The sequence below is a fragment of the Mizuhopecten yessoensis genome, unplaced genomic scaffold (assembly GCF_002113885.1).
Source record: "Mizuhopecten yessoensis strain PY_sf001 unplaced genomic scaffold, ASM211388v2 scaffold3281, whole genome shotgun sequence".
Taxonomy (NCBI): domain Eukaryota; kingdom Metazoa; phylum Mollusca; class Bivalvia; order Pectinida; family Pectinidae; genus Mizuhopecten; species Mizuhopecten yessoensis.
Window position 1 is genome coordinate 86,324 of NW_018404966.1, and position 19,954 is coordinate 106,277.

The following is a 19,954-nucleotide window of genomic DNA, read 5'->3' on the forward strand; positions in this document are numbered from 1 at the left end:
CGTTATTTAAAATGGCACAAATCTTTATATGATATAAATATGCTAAAATATCAGGGTTAAAAGTAAATAATGAAAAAACTAAAATGGGGAACAACCAAATGTATCTTACTTGGGATTGATTTCTCTGTCAAATTAGAAGACATGGTTACAGTAAATTTCAAGAAAATTATTAGTAATATAAATGGCAAGTTACATCAATGGTCAAGAAGAATTTTACCACCTCTAAGGAGAATAACTGTTCTTAAATCTCTTATCATTGCAAAAATGAATCACCTGTTTATATCTCTCCCTATTCCAAGTAAATACATAATTCAATCATTGAACAAAAAAATAAATATCATTTTGTCTGGCAATCACCAATTGATAGAATAAAACGCTCAACAATTGTTCAAGACTATAGTGAGGGTGGACTCAAAATGATCGATTTAGAAAACTTTATATATGGACTCAAAACTAGCATTCAATGGGTCACTTTCAGGCTTCTTTCAAGAATACTTCACTTAATCATTATTTGAAAATAATTGGAATCAAACAATGTGATTAATGTAATTTATACCAAGAAAGCAAACAAACTATAGAACATCTTTTTTAACAGTGTCAAATAACAAATAACTTCTGGCAAGTCATACGTAGATGGATATACTTAAAAACTGACCAAACATTTGAAATAAAGGAAGATATTATACTTTTTGGCAAAACTTCTGAATTCCAAAAATCCATTCCAACTAAAATCATCATGCAAAATTCTTCATCTACTTTAGCTCCAGAACGGTTTACCGTTTATGTTTAATAATGGCTATCTTTTAGTGCTTTATCNCTTCTGAATTCTAAAAATCCATTCCAACTAAAATCATCATGCAAAATTCTTCATCTACTTTAGCTCCAGAAAGGTTTACCGTTTATGTTTAATAATGGCTATCTTTTAGTGCTGTATTAAATGTGTATTACTGTTATATGTAGGAATAGAAACTGTATTTTATTGCTGACATTAGTATCAATGTGGCTTAAATTAAGGAATTTTGTTTTTCATATAATGTAATGTTATTTTTTCTTTTTCAGATAATGTAAAAAATAATATTTAATGACTATTTTATATTACTTAGTTCTGTGTTTAATGTGTATTACAGTTATATGTAGGAAATAAAAAAAAAAATCGTATCAATTTTATTATTGACTTTAGTATCATATCTACAAAATGAGTCGACAATCTTAGTTGAAACAGGCTATAACTAAACTTTCAAGAATTTTCCTATATAAACACTTTCCTTTAAATTTTTTAGAGTTGGTGTTCGGAGAATGAGCCCTGTAAACAACCCTTAAGTGTTTTACAGTGCAATATAAATAGTTAAGTTACAGATAAATGTCATTAAACTCATGTAAACTTAATGACACTACAGACAAATATACAATACATTTTGTTTAACAGAATCGATCGTTTAATTAATTCAACTTTGTTAAATGTCTATATCTGTAGCTTGGTACATGCAAATTTCTGCTTTCTTTCAATTGATAATGAGACGATGGCAAATATAAAAATTAAATAATTTGATAAATTTAATTGCTCTAACTCATTTGTGTTTGTTTGTTTTGGTGTCTTACCAGTTACTGCTATCGTCATTTTGTTGTCTTTGAGAACCAATATTGTCTTGTTCCTGTCACGTTGTGATATGCATTTTGCTTATTTAGTTTACAAAGGTCAGTGTAACAGACTAGATATTTAGAACACGCTTACATGAGGCGTGGAGTGAGCAAGAATGTATTCACAAAATTGCACAACGAAATGATAACAGTTTTTTTTTTTATTTAAAGCTTTGTTCACCTACTACAAATTTATTTTACACATATAGTGATGGCATCGGCATCCCTGCGTCATCATCACTAGTACTAACACGTTGGTATAAGTGTGTTGGCTGCCGTTATACAGTGTTATCACTGTTGGTAGCAGTAGTATGGATTCTGTAGACGATATCCAGAAGAAACGGCAAATGCTGTGGAGAGAAATAAAGAAAAAGCACTCAATGACATCGTTATATATCGCCAAGGTTACTAACAGTAACGTATGGAATACTAATAAAAGCTTTCGTTGAATGTAAGATTTTCAACAGAATTAAGAGGTTCTTGAAAGAATCTAGAGAAAACAATAAGAAAGATATACAGGTCCGACAGGAAACGCAGTGTTATGTTCTCTGCCAGTATCCTATTCACCTTGACATAAACCTTTGTAACAAATTAATATTACCGTAAAGCCCCCTTGCACTAAATATTGTGTATGACATAATGATACATGTACTCATCCCAATATTTCTCATGACAGACGTAAACTTATTGGTTTTATAGTTTTACACGTTTGCAAATACAGAACTTGTTAGATTTAAGCTTAAGATTCATGTGTACAATTGAATTAAAAAGTCATTTCATAAAAATCAGTATTAGATCGTTTATTAATTCACAGGAATCTTTTCGGATATTCTTATTCTGGTACATCAGCAAGGGATTTTCCCACGTGAAACCTAGTGCTAGATTTATCTATCTGGTCTGATGTGTCTGGCATCTTTCGGGAACATTTCACGGAATTTGCACTCAGTAATTTATTCATCTGCGCACTAATGCAAGATATTCACTCGTTTCTGTCATTATAAGAATAGTTTTGGTGTAGATTCCTGATGTTGTAGATAAAACATAAGCTACACTATGAATTACGTTTTCGTCTTTGCAAGGACGAAATACATTTTATAGGCGGAAGCATTCAAACATAGCTTTAGTACTGAAGAGGCTATATTCATTTGAGGTCCCGGATGGGATTCTTGTAGACTTTAGAGAAATTGAATAGTTTTTCGAACTAAAAAGTGCGAAAAAACTAAATGACCTGCAACTGAACGTGATCGGGTTATCTTAGTCTCAGGCTAAGACTCTGTAAATTATCCCAAGCCTAGGCCAGTTGTAGGTATTAGGTGTTATTAGTTTGTCGCCTACTACAGAACTGTACAGATAACTAAGGTAAAGGTTTGTATACAGGAATTACCTCCCTTACTACACGAAATGTCGTCCGCTATATAGCGCAGGAAAACCATTCAAAACACGGTATTTAGTATCACAGCACATTAACCAACTCTAGTAATAACCCCTCATAAAAATCAAGTATATAACCTACTGACACTTTTGTCACACTTACGAGGTATTCCACACGTGCGTTGCCCCTGGTAATCACACATGGGTGTAACAGGAGAGGCGTCTTCATACTGGTGTCCCCGGCAGATCAATGGTGGCCTGTGATCACTACACACTCGCTGTACCCAAGGCTGCAATGAGGGTCAAACGTGTCATATATAGATACTGCATTTACCACATTTTCTAATGTGTACATAACATTTATGCTATTTTCTAAAGCATAGTGCATTGAGCCCTTATGATGAAAATAGCGTAGATAACTTTATATTCTTTGTTAAATAACAAATCTGTTAACATGTCACTCGTGATCCATCTTCGTGAAAAAATATCAAGGAATTCAATCTATGAAATATAGCTGGTATCCAACAAGAAACAATGGGTCAGATCTTGTAAAAGATAAACATTGTATCGTTTAACTAAATGTACTGGTGTTAAATAATCTCGGAGCGCCTTTTTCAATGATAACATGTCTATGAAGATCCTACTTTGTGTCGAAAGGGTTCCGAACGGCGCATATATAAATCCTTTAAAAAATTTACAACTTATAGTATTTCGTTGAAGAAGCATAAGGATACGGTCACGTTTGAGTTATAGACGACTTTAATTACCCGGGTATACATGTACACTGGGAAACCTACAATACTCAAGGTGACAGTTCTCATGCAAAGGAGTTAGAACTTATGGAGTGTAATTAGTGTATTTTCCAACATTTGACAAAGCCAACAAGGAAGGGATGGGCGTATGCCGTTTACATTACACAATACGCAGTTATGGTCAAACAAATATTATTAACGTGATATTGCAGATAGCATTCACATTTGCACGCATGAATACATGTACGAATGTGTATAGCGAACAATGTGGTGTGTACACCTGCGTAATAAACACGTGTTTAGCTGTTACGTCTGACTAGGATGTGTGTGGTATTGGCTGTCTGATAAGCTTAAAAACAGCTAAGAGCAAAATCAAAACTAGTATGTGTTCAGAGTGAAATTCAATACAATAGTTGCATGCACAAGGATTTAAAGAGACCATTGAAAAAAAGAAAACTATTAAAATTGAAAAATTATTATAAAAGTTTGCATTAACGATTTGTTAGTCAGATTTTTAACAATCAGTCCTGAAATCCCATAAATCATTTTAATGCCTTGTCAAAGTATTGAATTTTATTTTGAGCTTACCGTACACGCGCGGGCAATACTGGACGGGTCGTTCTGGGTATGGAACATATGGGCGTATCCGACGAGGGAAAGCACCTACACAAAACAATAATATACACTCAATAGTACACATGAAATGTATATTGAAAAATGTTCGTCCTTTGATGTGTTCACCCTGAACTTGAAAAGTCCATATTAGTCTGGCGGTAATGTTGCCCTTCATCACAAGAATATCACAATAACCTTGTACTAAGTGTTTGCCTGCATGATGCATCTCCCCTCAATACGATCATGTATTTGAAAACGACGAAAACTGAAATACGGCGAGTATTGTCCCTTGTACTTAATCTAATGGGTACACAATTTATATAAAAACAGACGAAACAAATACCACGAAATAGAATGTTTTTTTGTAATTTGCATGTTTACAAATGGATAAATGTCAGTTGTATAATATTATTTCTAAAATGTATGTATTCTAGATAATTACAATATTTTAATTCATCTTTGTTTTTATTTAAAGTGACTTGATTAGTGCAATGTCCGTACATTGTTGACAAGCTCCATTTTTAATGAAATTAATGTTATTTGTCACATATTTATATTTACGAAGATATAGTTAAGCGAAAAAACGCCGATAGCCTTTTTTTTCAATTTGGAAATCAATATTTTGCAGGCTTAATAGATCCTAAATACTTTTGAACCACCGTCGACGGTTGTAATCCTGATACACATTTTCCAATTGAAACACTGATGATTTAATTTAAACTAATCAATAATACACGTTATATTAATATTACGAAAAATGTCGATATATAATTAACAAACTGATATACTTACCAGTAAAGACAGCGAAAGTTTGCACATACTGGTAATCTCTCCGAGACACCGCTGTCGACAGTCCTAACGGGCTCACACAAATGTGATTATTGGTAATTACAAGATGCTTTACCTGTCGCTCACCTTTAATTAGTCCGTTGGACATCTTCTGTTTCATGTCACGTACAACCACAAAATCCCCGAGGCAAAGGTCGTCGAGTGGTTCAGACGGTGTCATGTGTGAGAACCTACAGCCGATTGATATATAAAAGTCGCGGAAATGTTTCGCATGCACTCTGTTTTTTTAAATATGATGTGATAAAGTCACATTATTCTATTCACGCTTTGGGATCCCATATTAATGTAACCTTTATTTTCTTACTTTTTCTTGACATAGGTATTTACCACTGGCCAAAAATTGTAACTTCGCATTGGAAACAGTTTTTTTCCAGCAGGATTATATCTTTTGCTACATCGTTTTTGAAGAGAACAACACCATATCTTGCGTGATTTTGATAAAAAGAATAATAAAGATGAACAAACAAAGCACTGAAATATTAACAAATGTAACGATAATTCTGCTGTAATCGGTTATGGACTAATTTGGGGAATTCACAGCTGAACAATTCGAGACACATACATACTTGAAAGGCGCATTCAATCAATGACATTTTTATAGTTGCTTAAATGTTTGACTTCCCAATTTTGAAAATTTGAACATATCATAGTTTTGAAGAAACATTTTTGAAATATATCAAATATATTTTTGAACACGACTCGCAAATACATATTTCCTTACGTTAAGCTCCATGGGTGTGTTTGGTGTCACTAGACAATAGCAGGAACACATCATAAGTACCTTATGTACGGTGGTTGTATGACGCAGCAGAAGTATATATAAAACTAAAACAATAAGCATCAATTAATTATTGCTTCACATTAAAGACAGAAGTAAATCTAGAAACGTGTTTTTCAATCATCGAGATCATTCCGTACCACAGGATTTATCGTCACACTACACAAAAACCGTAATCGGTCTGACATCATAAGATTATCATTGTTGTATGGACTGTTCCAACATTGTAAGATTACTTCAGATAGGTGATAATAATTCACTCATATTGTTCCCGTTAAAAACATGCTTTGTACGCCAAATGCCTAGTTACATGACACCTAGGATTCTAGGATTGGCCAAGAAACATCAAAACTGGAGTCGTGAAATCATGGATGATACTCGCATTCTGAAAAGGAGAATATCATACAAGCATTGAATTTACCGACAGAATCATTCTACAGGGACAGTATTATCGAGAATAATTATTGTCGAAAAACTAAAAATTGACGAAATTCATATGAAAAGCTTTAATGTAATAAAGAGCCAATGGATCATTCCAGGTGTTGGTAGCCATATGTTATGTGTGCCGCGATCAGTTGTCGTCTGTGACCCTTTGGTGATTTATCGCTGTGCCTGTTGTCTGAATGGCAGACACAATGCAAGGGTGATGTGTAGGGCTCTAGTATTAAACATATAATGTACGTCTCGGAACGTTGAAAATGTTAATTGTATGTGCTGACTTGGCCATTTACAGTAAAACCGTATCTCGTTAACTAAAGAACCCTTTGACGGAGGAAACTTGTCTGATCCGGGGCAAAACATAAGCTATATTATATACTCGATGTAGGTAGCTATCATTTTCATTAAGAGCACCATTATCTCTCTGTGATATCAAAATAAAACTCGTATATAAAATGAATTGTAGATAAGGCTGCAGCTGTCTTTAGTTTTCATTTAGCTGGAAAGAAAATGCTTTAATTTCTAATGCGGTTACCTTATTCACCCTGAAGACACATTTGAACTCTTCCATTTTAAAAATTGGAATATTTATTATGAAAATTCAGGGGTGAATGAGTTAACTATATAAGGCAGTAAAGTCACTGATTTAAATCTAGCATAATGACCACCTACCAATACGTATACGATCTAACAAAAGTTTTAAAAAGTCGGTTATGATCGGTAGAACTGAGATTTTGGTGCTTACATTGCAGTTTTAATGACTGAGGTCTGGAGCTTTTTGATAGTTTATCGCTTAACGGGAGTCGGGCAATATTTGGGATCCTATCCTGGTTATAAATGGGTTGAGGTTGGTGACAGTGCGTAGTTCTCAAAACAAGTATTTAAAAGTGGAGAGTGGAGAAAGAGGGAACCGCCGTCAGTGATTTGAAGAAATTGGGTCCCACAAATGGAAATTGTGAACATTGCAATCCATTTATATGCATACATACTCAAATATTTTATTCCATTACTCGATTATTAAAGACAATGTAGTGAATAGTTATTGCTATGATACCCCTGTAGTGTTCCCTTTGTTTGACACTGACTGTGTGTCATTAAGTTAAAAGTAAAACATGTAGCAATAATTGCTTTTGACCTTGTTATGGAAAAGGAAAGCTATATATAAGGTTTCGAATGACAATATACAATTTGTGTTAAGTTTAACATAGGTAAAGGAAATTATCGGAACTGTCTACAGCTGATCTTTGTTGTTACAAGAAAATGTTCTCTAGGTTGAGAGCAGAGAATATGTTCTGAAAAGTGTTTTGTTGAATTATTTTAGTTCACAACAAAAGTGAAACAAGGTTTATCAGCTTATTTTAATCACTCTCGTTGTCCCGGTGAGGGGGGAAACTGGAGTACCCGAAGAAAACGGGGTCGAGTAGGTTACTCCATGCCTGTTCACGTCCAGTAGGGGATCGTGTTCTGTGTCATACTTGTAGGTTCTCTCTCAAACTGGCATGTCGCTCTCGTTCTTTGTATTAAATAAATAGCAGAGTTGCTGATATCAACCTTGATTTAGATTATCAGGGTTTTATCTGTATAGTTGCTATCATAACCTGTACTTACTGACCATAATTTTATCTTTTGTTGCTCGGATAGCTTGTTTTAACCAGTCATTGCTTGATCTGCGTTGTAGCTCTTGCTAGCTTCTTGTATAATTTCATACTGGTTCTGCTTTTTGTTTAGGTGACTTTTCACGATCCTTCTTCATTTCTGTTTTTTTCTCTATTTATGTTTTGTTCGTATAGAGTTTGAGATATGGTTGTTGTTTTATTTGATAACTTTTAAATATATTATTTCGTCGACCCCTTTTAACACACAAAAACTAAACAGTTTAAATTATGTGTTTCGCATTGAAAATTGTGTTATTAAGGTAGCACTATGTAATACATATTACGCACGAGGTTTAGTTTATTTAGCACTGATTCATCATTAAATTAAAAATATCCTTTAATTTTCGATTACCCAACACAAACATATTTCCTACTAAGGAGCATCAGCTATAGGTCACTTGTTCATCAGTCGTTATATGAAAGCATTTTGCTAGCGTTCAATTGCACCTATGCTAATTGATATATCAATTTTACAGACAAAGATAACCTCTCGAGTAAAAACTCGAAGAATCAAAGAAGGAATAAAGAAAAGTTTAGTTTGGCCTTCCCATAACGCTGTCAAATGACGTTTATATAAAATGCAAAAGGAAATTAAACAACAACAAAATATTTATGAAACTGTTTATTTAAACATAACTTGATATAAATAAGAATTGATACACTTTAAACAAAATAAAATACAGTTCACTACATAATTATCTTTCCAGTCGTTATTATTAGAGTCATCTCCCTCGATATACCACTGGATCACGATATCTCGTGATGAACACATTTGGATTATTTCAGATTAATACAAGTCGCGAAATGTCAAAGGTAAAGGTTTGAATATATTTTCGGTGAGAACGGGTAGATTATTCAACACTTTGATCAGTGTCTCATATAACCTCAGCGGGGGTTTGAATGTTAGACAGATTTTCATGTACATTGGTGGTAGGTTTGTTCATAACAACGATACTGAAGTTAGACAATTTAAGTATCGAAAAACTTCAATCAGGACATCAGAAGATTTGTAATCACTTGACATCGTAATAAAAGTTAGCTTACGATGACAATTCAAATGAACATTGCATTAACTCTTTAAATCTTGCATGGGCTGGTAGAAATAACAAGTGAAATAATACATTTGGAAAGGAACAATGATATTTACAAAGCAAAATAAACGGCTACAAAACTACGTCTCCATCTTCCTAATACATTCACTGCACTGTCATATACATTCAAAACTGTTTCCCGAAATTACTAACTAAATACCTCACACATTAATCAGAGAAAAAGTATGTAAAGCGTCTCTAGCAAAGGTTGACAGGAAAGAAAATATGGACGGTATGTATAGTTGAAAGTGATTTCTTCCTGCTTCTTGTGTTCGCCTGTTGGACCACTAAAACACCGGCGCCTGCGTGTTCTTTGCCGTCACACAGGAGGCGAAGTGGTTCTTACAGTACAACGTCTTAGCGTCCTGTGCATAGTTGTTCAAACTGAAAAGAAATAGATTTTATTGTGATGCGAAAGGGAATTGTTCTTTTTAATAACCTGTATATAAACGAAATAAAAGAGCGTTTTTATAAATGACATAATTTGGCCAAATTATTAATGGACCAATATCGTTGAAAACAGTTTGGAGTAAAATCCAAAAGATGAATCTAATGCAAAGCTTACATTGTTTCATTTACTTACTTCAACTGCATTTTGCATTCACTGCATTTAAAGCAGAACTTGTGGAATGCGACGCCGCCGGCTTCAATCCTCTCGTTAGCGTACACCGACTTCTCGCAGATAACACACTTCTCGCCACCACCACCCTGTAACAACAAATGGCAACAATTAACTATAACGGATCTATATTTGGTTTATTACTGTTCTTCAAAGAACAACAGCATCGTAAATATGCTACTAAAGTTATCCTTTGCTGGTTTTATGAATATAAATGTCTTACAGGCCATAAACCAGCTATGTACGCTTTTTGTGTCAGACGCAGTACAAAAGTCTCTAAAGAACTTCCGTGACAATTTAATTGTTACTAATCATAAATTGTGCATGTTTAAACAAACAACTGAATCAATTTGATAACGCTCATCACTGTTTTTAAGTACTTGTAGTCGACTAAGCGCGATGTCCGCTGCTCTGCATACGAGACAGTAACAATATGGCTGGCAGTATGAATTAAAGAAAGAAAAATCCCCCAATAATAAGGCACATGGCGAAAAGATCAGTACGTTGGTGCCTTGTTGAGGCAAACTTATTGGTATAACTGGTTACATGTATCACAAACAAATCAAATCTTGTAGGCTAATAACTCTATGAAAATGACGACAGCACTATAAAACAGAGGACACAGTGAATAGGAAGACAATATAATACGGACGACAACACAAAACACACGGTGAGAACCCCACAGAAGAGAACTCAGTGCACAATAGTAACACACTACTCAAAATGAACAGAGAGTGTTATACAGCCAATGCTATTGAACTCTCATTCAGCATCTTCATAACTTCTACTTTGAAACTCTATAGCAAAAACAACACAAATCGTTTATCTTACAACAATGGCTGGCAACTTCGCTTCCACGTCGAGTTAAATGGAAACAGTGGTCATATAATCAGCGTTTCAATAAAAGGAACAGTGTTTCATGAAATATTTAGAACTTCATGTTTAATATCCCTTTCATCCGTCTTCAAACAGTTTTACTTATGCATTTAACGGAATAAGCAACATATACCAGGGAAGGGGTCGTAGTCCACTCAAAGGAGCGCGTGTAAACAACAGAAAAAGGATCACTTGCCTATGTTTTTCAGACTGATGATGCCAATTCTGCTATAATCAAATATTTGTATATGAAAGCAATGTAGAATTTGACAGCTATTTCTTTTATCTTTAACCTTCATCAATGGACACTCAGGGTCATTACCTACAATATTACACTTCATTAAGTTATAATGTAACGTTAGCTACGACGATATAAAATTTGACATGTATGCGTTTGCACGAACGTGTCACTTGGCATCAATCTCAACAATTTGTCTTCCTGATATTATACACCGTTTACTATTAAGAAAAAATACATAATATTTGGCTGGAATGACCTTCACTGTTGACCTTGAGATTTAATCAAGCGACGTCTAGTATAAATTCCAACAATATTACTTCAAAATTTTATGACACAATGTTTTACATAAATAAAAAAAACAACATATAATTTCTTCGTTTGACCTTGACCTTACACCAAGGAGCAAATTAAGTGTTTTGTGACCCATGACTATCCTGTGAAAAAAAATGATAAATATCTTGACAGTGTTTTCCGAGAAATAGTTATAACGAAAATGTTGGGTGAAACAATCCATACCAATGTTGAGATGATCAGTTGACGAAGTAGATCCTTGCTCTGGAGCCTCACTTTAATATCACTACGTTATCTGCGATCACTACAAGGGCATTACATGCACCGTTGCTATCTAAACGTGCATATCCGAATACTTAGTCGATGCATCTTTGCACTGTGTTAACACAAAACATGTACACGTGCATGACCCAGCGCTCTAGTCTACCATTGATGTTCTGACACCACGCATACCGCACACGAAAACATTGCCAAGAATTCCTCGTCTATATTCTTACTAAGCAGGAGAGATATAAGCCCTCGACAACATATATAAAAAATACGGTACATAACCGCAAGTCGATAGATTGATAAGCACCTGTCTTATATTTTGTGTAAATACTCATTAATCAGTGACAATATTCACAAATGTTTTCATTAATTAATGTATGCTTTCGAAAAATGCAACGATTGAACATGGATACCAAATGTAAAAACGTCACTGGGCGTTGTCTATGTTCACATTTCTACGTCATTACTATATTCTTTCTGATCTACCGGTGGCTACGGAAGGATGGCTGTCGACATCAGCGGTGTACTACGACAGAACACTATATATGTTTCAGAACACAAATCATATAACCATTATAACATTCACATGAAATACGCTTTGTTACAGTTTGGCAATTCTTTGTAGAAAAAGCCCCCGGAAATGTTCAACTATATCTATATATGTAACCGTCAGAGTTGGAACTGAGTTCGCAGTTTTCACTCCGATGATAACATTTTGGCAGCCTTCGGCTCACTGTGTATTTGTGGTAACACCATAGCAACTTTGCGTAATGAGTTTGCCATGTGGAAGCCACGGCTGTCCGACGGACAAGCAAGCATAGAGGAAAATCCGACTTATCATTAAACTAAATGGTTGGGAACTTAACTATTGAAGATTGGTAAAATAGTGGTGACAGTCAAAGTACTGTGAATCAATTACATTTTGCGGGCTTCATATTATATATATATTCTCTCTATTTTGATGATTCCTATTTTAGTATTTTTTTAGTATTTAGTATTTATGTATGAATAAAGATTAACAATCAAATGAGGTTTTATTATAAAAAAGCGGTTGTTCAGCATATCCCAATATATGAGTATGATTGTATTCATTCTTAAAGCTTACGCGATCATTACCATTTTTATCACAAAGATGATGTTTTAGTTTTAAGAAGGAAAATGTATCTTTTGTTTGTGAACTTAACTTAGACATAATGCTCAATAGACAGAAACATTGCTGTTTGATTTTTCCAACCGCGGATTCTAAGGGTTTTCAAAAGTTCATTATTTTATAAAATATAAATTTTAATATTTATGTATTTTTATTCTATATATATATATATACATATCGTTAAGTAGACAGGCATATTGTAAAGGGTCATATGCCATGCATTTAAGAAAGTTTACTTAACATTTAACTTGTGACTATTGTATTTCTCTTGTATCACCTCTCCGTGACTTGAAACAAAAGTCCCACTACACAACCATTGATAACAGGGGTATCATGAAGGTGTAAATCTATGTGAACAGTTCTTAATTTCCATCATGCCAGCAGTTCTGGCACTCAATACATAGCAATGATTCTGTCTGGAGGAAAACCTAGTGTGTCTGTACGCGTTTTCAGTGTGTGTAGAGACAGGGCATTACATCTCAATGATAACCATGCTGGTAACAGTAGTAACAGTGGCAGACAGTATCGCAGTAAACAGACAGGAAAACACAAAAACAGTTGTAAAAGTAGACTGTATTCTGNCCCCATCTAACAAGATACTAATCCTGGGTGCGGTGCACAGCTAGCTGTCTGTGCGGTAAGGAGTTTTCTAGCTGTTACAGCTCCTACAGTTATCTTACTGGTATCTTCACGAGGGAAACATTCATGTGGTTGTTATTAGAATATTAGGATGAAGTTTAATACCGCAAACCGTACATATATGTACACCAGAAAAACAGTACCATCCCCCAAATCCTGACTCAGATAATTCTTGCCAATATGAAAAACGTTCATAATCGTTTACTAGTGGCATTTTGGTGCCATTTACTTAGCAATATTATAACAACACACGTATCTACCTATTTTCATATCCTGCTGTTCCGATGACGCTGACTTTGATACATTAAAAAGAGAAAAACTGTGCTGTATCAGAATTTTTTATTGAAGATAGTAGGGGAATGTGTATTTAGGTTCTTTAGTATCCCGTACCATTTTACTTCCTTTCACCTCCACCCCCACACCCTCGCCTTTGTTTTGTTTAATATGTTACCTAGATATCTCTGTTCCGTGTTTTGTTAGGACGAAAAAACATATATTACGTAAGAAACAACATTACAGAAACGTAAACAAGCCAATAATTGCTCCCATCCAACCCTGCCTATAGTATGCAATGCATAGCCACATTGGAAGCTTGCAATAATGCGATAGTGGCTATCGTTACCTTTGACCTGCGTACATAAAGACATTGCTGTGCCCAACGTCACAACTCTAGTTCTATGAACTTCTTCCCCCTCCACCTTTCAGCCTCTTATCTTCAAAGCAAAGACCAACTGTGTATCTCTGTATGGCCGCCCAGTAATGATTCAACCCCGATCAAGCCTAGTCCACTTGTTGTGATTATCAGAACTCCATAGGCAAGACAGCAAATAAACATATGGACTGAAATCCAGTCTAGTGACCGCCACACGCAAGCAATAAGTCTGGTTATAATAGTGTTTTGTCCATTGATTATACTAAAACAACGTTGTTTTTAATGCTTATTGTCTCCACAAGAAGCCTTTAAGTATGTGTTCGTAAATAACGATCAATGAACTAACCGGGTTATTGAATAATTTCAGTGAAGAGGAAAATAACAATTTACACGTGCGGTACGCATGATGCACGAAAGAACACAATTCTGAACGTATTTCTTTGGCAATAAACTGAGATACTGCACGTCTAGTCTAAAATTAGCATATGTTTCACGTGTACAGTGTACATGCATTTACATTTTTTTAGGTAAGTAATGTTACATAGCCTGACTGAATGACAGATAGTAGTCTAATACAGCTTCACATGTGAAATAGATTGTTCAAAGTTCTGTGTAGTATTTGTGCTGCAAAATTACTTCAGCTTATAGAAATAAGGCATCTACTGATATAATTTTAAATTACCGCTCGGTGATGAATCTATGTCAGGAAATTAAACGTTCGGGGAAATTAATTGTTTTGATTGATACGTTTGACAAGTATACACGAGAGTAGCGCTTGGACTGAACTGCCAAGAATTTTCACCAAGCATGTAAACTGGGTCAAGAGCCTCCCTGGCCGTGTAACACATGTTCCCCACAATAATACAGGGATTCTCTCTTATCACCCAGTGTAATTGTTTGTAGGGAAGCACTTACTTTAATGAGACTACACACACAGCATTGAGATGATATGAAACACATTCCTTTGTATATATATAAACGTCGATTGGTATAGTAACTATGTGTATAAGGTGACGTTTTATATGTTACAACGCGAATGCTTGTGTGTTGATAAATAATAAATTATATATAAAATCATATCTTTATACGCTAGAGAATTTTCACTATTAAACATATAAAACAACATATCAACATTGCAATTAAAAAAAAAATACAGTACGTAAACAATAACAAGTAGTTTTTATTAATGTAAACTTTTATAAAAATCTTAATAAATATACCTAATATCGGGCTTTTTTATATAACATTTTACAAAAAAACTTTTTTATGACACGCACACACATATATACAATTAGACATTTTATGATTATTTATCATACAAATGTGATACTTAAATGTATTATCGTTGTATTGGATTAGATGATGTAACACATGAAAGGTGATTCATGGATAGCACGAATTAACATTATATCATACAATGTATTTAGTATTCCACACCTGGTTAGTTTTCTTTTTATTCAAATGTACCTTCAAAAGGAAGTGCTGCCTATTAATTAATGCATCCATCATGTCAGGTACAAAAAGAAGGCGCCAATAGTATTACTTATGTAAATTATTCAAATCGAATGGAGAAAACGTCAACAGAAATGATGGACGAGTCAGAAAAACAATGTCATACAAAGTTCATCAAGGTCACCTTTAAAAACATGTCAACATGTCAACACTAACATATATCAACTGTATCAATACTCTCATACCATATTGATAAAAATAAGTAATCGAAATGATACCAATGAATGCAATGTATACAATACAATACCATATAGTTTTAATGTACTTTAGCTTAGGCACATCATGAGCATCCTTTTTTTCTAAATCCATCATTATTGACTGATGATAACAACAGCATAGGATATACAAACAAACACATTATAACATATCATTTTTCTTGCGTTATTTCGTATGCAATAAAATCATATACTCACAAATTTAGGAGGCATATTTGCTGCTGCTTGTAGAAATGAGACTGTAATTTGAACGATAGCTGTTGCGAGAGTGAACTTTTCACACGACTCGGAAGTTTGATACTGTAAAGTGCCGTGTGCAAAAGAGGGGGAGTCTCGCTTACACAAGTCTTAGTGTTTTGTTGGGATCTACAAGAACTTACATATGTATAACTCGATTAGACAGAACACAGTTACATATTGCATTCCAAAAACGCACAAACTATCAAAGAAATATCTTAACATTAAGTTTGTACGGAAAAGTAAAAAAGAGGCGGTGGTTGTATTGGTTATAAATAGATATAATGTTAGCTGAGGGCGAGCGTAGATAATGAGACTGTTTGTTTTACTGGTAAATCAGTGACGTATGTTTAAGCCTTGTATATTCTCCAGTATGTTTACCGAAGTATCTGCGTTATGTTTATCAAATCCTTTATAAGGAGGTTTCCAATAAAACGAAACATTGAATTTTGATATTAACACTAAAGTTTTAAATGAAGAACATTTTTACTCTATGATATATCTGATTGATAAACAACTTACCTTTCCCATAAACGTACATTTTAAAAAGACTCGATCACTTTTGGCGAATGGGATAAACTCGTATTTAAAGCGATAATATCAGTTAACATTGTGACCGAGAATTTTTCCAATGAAATGCTTGAATTTATTGTTATTTAATTGAGTACTTCACATTTGTTCATTTTATAATAGTTTGAATTTCTCAGGATTAAACGTTAAAAAATCAGATTTGCTTTTGCAACATAACTTTGCCAGACATTAGGTAATGATTGTTAGATTCTCTTAATTTATCAATACATGAAACTTTCAACTTTTGATATATATTTATCAATGTAGATAGAGAAACTATTAAGAAAATATCTGAAACCTACCTGTTAATTACCGACAGTGAAAGGTTAAACGGTTAAAATCATGTTAGGGGAATTTTAACTCCTTATGAAGCCAATATAGAATCACCTGTTAATTCAAAGCATATTTTTTAATTATTCTACAAACAAGCAATATAACATAGATGATATAAATAGTTAAGTGTTACACACTTTTGTGAATCTACCACCTATACATGTTTAACAAATACAATAGACATGTAATGATAAGGGAATCGTTAATGAATAAATAGTAACAGGAGAAAGATCAGGGTGTAAACATATAAGTCACAAGTAACCAAGTGTTAATTAATGCTGTCGGAAACAACTCGTTGCTTTTACCCCTTTTTGCTATTTCTTCCTTAGATTAAGATATTGGCCAATCTTAATTACGTTTGATATGTAAGTGTATATTGCCGTTACAAAAGGTGACATCATTTACCCTCATAACTACTGCTGGGGAAGTTTTGGGTCCTTTTGTAAAGCTGTTTTCACACTTTGAATTTGCTGTATTTATGTTGTTCAGGCATGTTTCTTCGGTATACATACATACAAATATTGATCCCATCTAAATGACATTGTAATAACCAACGTTTATAATCACCTCCTGTGACAGGAAACAACACCGTAACAATGTGTATTAGGTTTCATTTCCGGCATAGGATGAAACGATATCGTATTTGGTAGAATATGGAGGATAAATATCCTGTTCGATCCGGGGTGTAAATGTATCGTGTACGGTACAGGATTTAGCTATATCCTGTACTACAGTGTGTAGATCGTGAACGATTTAAAAAGCAAACGGTATACACAATTCCGTGTGGTAGATGCGTTAAAAGTGCTTGGTATTTACAATCAATAATGAGCGGTTATTAAATGTAGCAATTTGAAATAGTGATTGGTGGTTACATGTGCAATGGTAAGCTGTGATGGTTTGATGTGCTTGCAATGGCGTGGTTCGTGGTTGTTTTGATTTTTATAAATAATATGTGTGGTTATATAAATATTTATTGATACCAATAAAAAAGATGCTCCGGTTACCTTTAGAAGTAAATAAATGGCCACAACTGAAGCTATTTTAGGGTTTAACAATCACTAGAAATACAAGACAAATGAAGTACCTATTTATAAGGTTTAAAGTTCATGCAGAACGCCAAACATTAGTTTTACCCTTTTAGAGCAACATATGGTCATTTAGTCCATTTAATAATAATAATGATAATTCGAAGTTCTTATATACAGCTTTATCAAAACCTAGTTAGTAGGTCGTCTCAAAGCGGTTCACAAATTATTATCCGTGGTTATAGGGCGTTTGCAACCAGCCATTATCTTTCTCAACTCCCTGGGGTGCATAAAGCCGGTGCTGCCATTTCGGCGCTCATGGCTAGCATCCTACAATTCTAGTACTGCCCAACCGCATACTAATTTACAGCTGAGTAGACTGGTACAAGCGAAGTAAAGTATCTTGCCCAAAGATACAACACAGTGCCGTGCCGTGACCTGAACGCGCAACCCTTCGGTCACGAGCCCGGCTTCCTACCACTAGACTACGGTACCTCCATTTAGGACGTATTGGTGATACTTAAGTAAATAAGAATAATATTTTATATCTAAAGTGTTCTAAAACATATGAAAAGATATAGCAAAAGGGAATGATGCGCATACAACCCTTTATAACGCTTCAAAATTACAACGTTTGCTGCTACTTGTAATGATGAATTCTTGAACTAAGCAATTCATTGGTTTCTTTTCTTTGCTTGTTATTGCGATTGCTAGACTAGTTTGTTGCTTTATTTTACTGGGGTTTGCTACAAAAGTATATAACTGCTGGCAGATATAGACGGAGACACAAACTTCGTTTAACATGCAATTGCAGTTAGTGTTTTACTATCGTTCGCTGTCGTTCTCAGTCAATGACTGTAAAGGCATTCGGGGGTCGTTTGGTTAGATACTTTAAGGAATTGAATATGATCTTCTGTTTGTGTTGTGTTCATTAAATGTGTTCAAGTCGACTTCAGTGTGTATTGTATAAGTATCCAGGTACGTTTAGGTGACCTGACGCTCTTCTGCTCCCCCTCTCTCCCCCAGATAAATATTTATAGTTGTATAGCACTCATAGGGATATTGCCCCATAATGTTTAGTTTAAAGGAAATATATTGTAAAACCCAGGTTACGTTGTCAATCTATGTACCGTATTTACCAAAAACCAACACCTATAGAAGTTTTTATGTCTTACATTTTTAAAAGATTAATTACATACGTACTTTTTCGGTGATAAAGATTTTTCATCTTACTGACATCATACCTTCGTGTTACTTAGGATTTGTCTATCATTGCCTTTTTTTTTTTATGAAAGGTGTAAAACGTGTATGCGGTAAGTGATCATTCTACATTTAGGTACACGTGAACCCAGGGTAAATAAAACTTGCAACTGATTGAAGTGGCGCACGTCATGATACTCCAGTTAAAACCTCGAAATAAATGTGCTTAACGATCTTTTATTATGGTAAACACTGGAATTCATGTAATTAGACGACAGTAAACATAATATTTTAGATTAAACCCTTTCTGGTAGATAATTCTGGTTAAGTAGTTAATTAATTGAATGTGGATGATACACAATGTATATATATGATGCTGTTAAATGAAACAGGTATCTTTGTCTTTTTTGTCTTTCCAGTGGCGAGTAACAAACATCAGCAAGATGGTAATATATTACACATTTATCTCACGAAAACATTGATCTATCTTTATTTACATGTCTCCGAACGCACGTGCTCTTTTAATACGATGACAGCATCGTATGAGAAACATTGCACCTTACGGCCCACGCATGGATAAAACAAGTATTGTTCAACATCTGGAGCAAATAAGTTCATTGAAACTTTAGAATGAGAAACTCTCTCAAAATATTCCAAAAGGTAATTATTTTCAAAATAATTGCAACGGTACGATGATAACTACAAATTCAAAATGAAGCGCTTACAGCTAGCAGCTATAATTTTGTCGAAAAACAGTAACAAATTATTCAAAGAAAGTTTGATTTAATGATTGTTTGCTGCACCGTACAGGGAATACCTGAACACGAATCCGAACTCTTATTTTCATGATATTTAATTATATTGATATTTTGTTATTTCCTTGCATTCCTGAGCAATGCAACTCTCAATTAATGGAATTACAAATTAATTTCAGTCA

General features: G+C 34.2%; 1 protein-coding gene across 1 annotated transcript; it reads right to left on the minus strand.

The window, feature by feature from the left end:
• Positions 1–8,703: 8,703 nt before the first annotated feature.
• On the minus strand, positions 8,704–15,962 carry LOC110447297 (LIM domain-containing protein WLIM2b-like). Its single transcript, XM_021492885.1, has 3 exons — positions 15,851–15,962; positions 9,771–9,895; positions 8,704–9,571 (listed from the first exon to the last, which is right to left on the minus strand). The coding sequence occupies exons 1-3, from the start codon at positions 15,863–15,865 to the stop codon at positions 9,475–9,477; spliced, it is 237 nt and encodes a 78-aa protein (XP_021348560.1). The 5' UTR covers positions 15,866–15,962; the 3' UTR covers positions 8,704–9,474.
• Between the last annotated feature and the right edge of the window lie 3,992 nt (positions 15,963–19,954).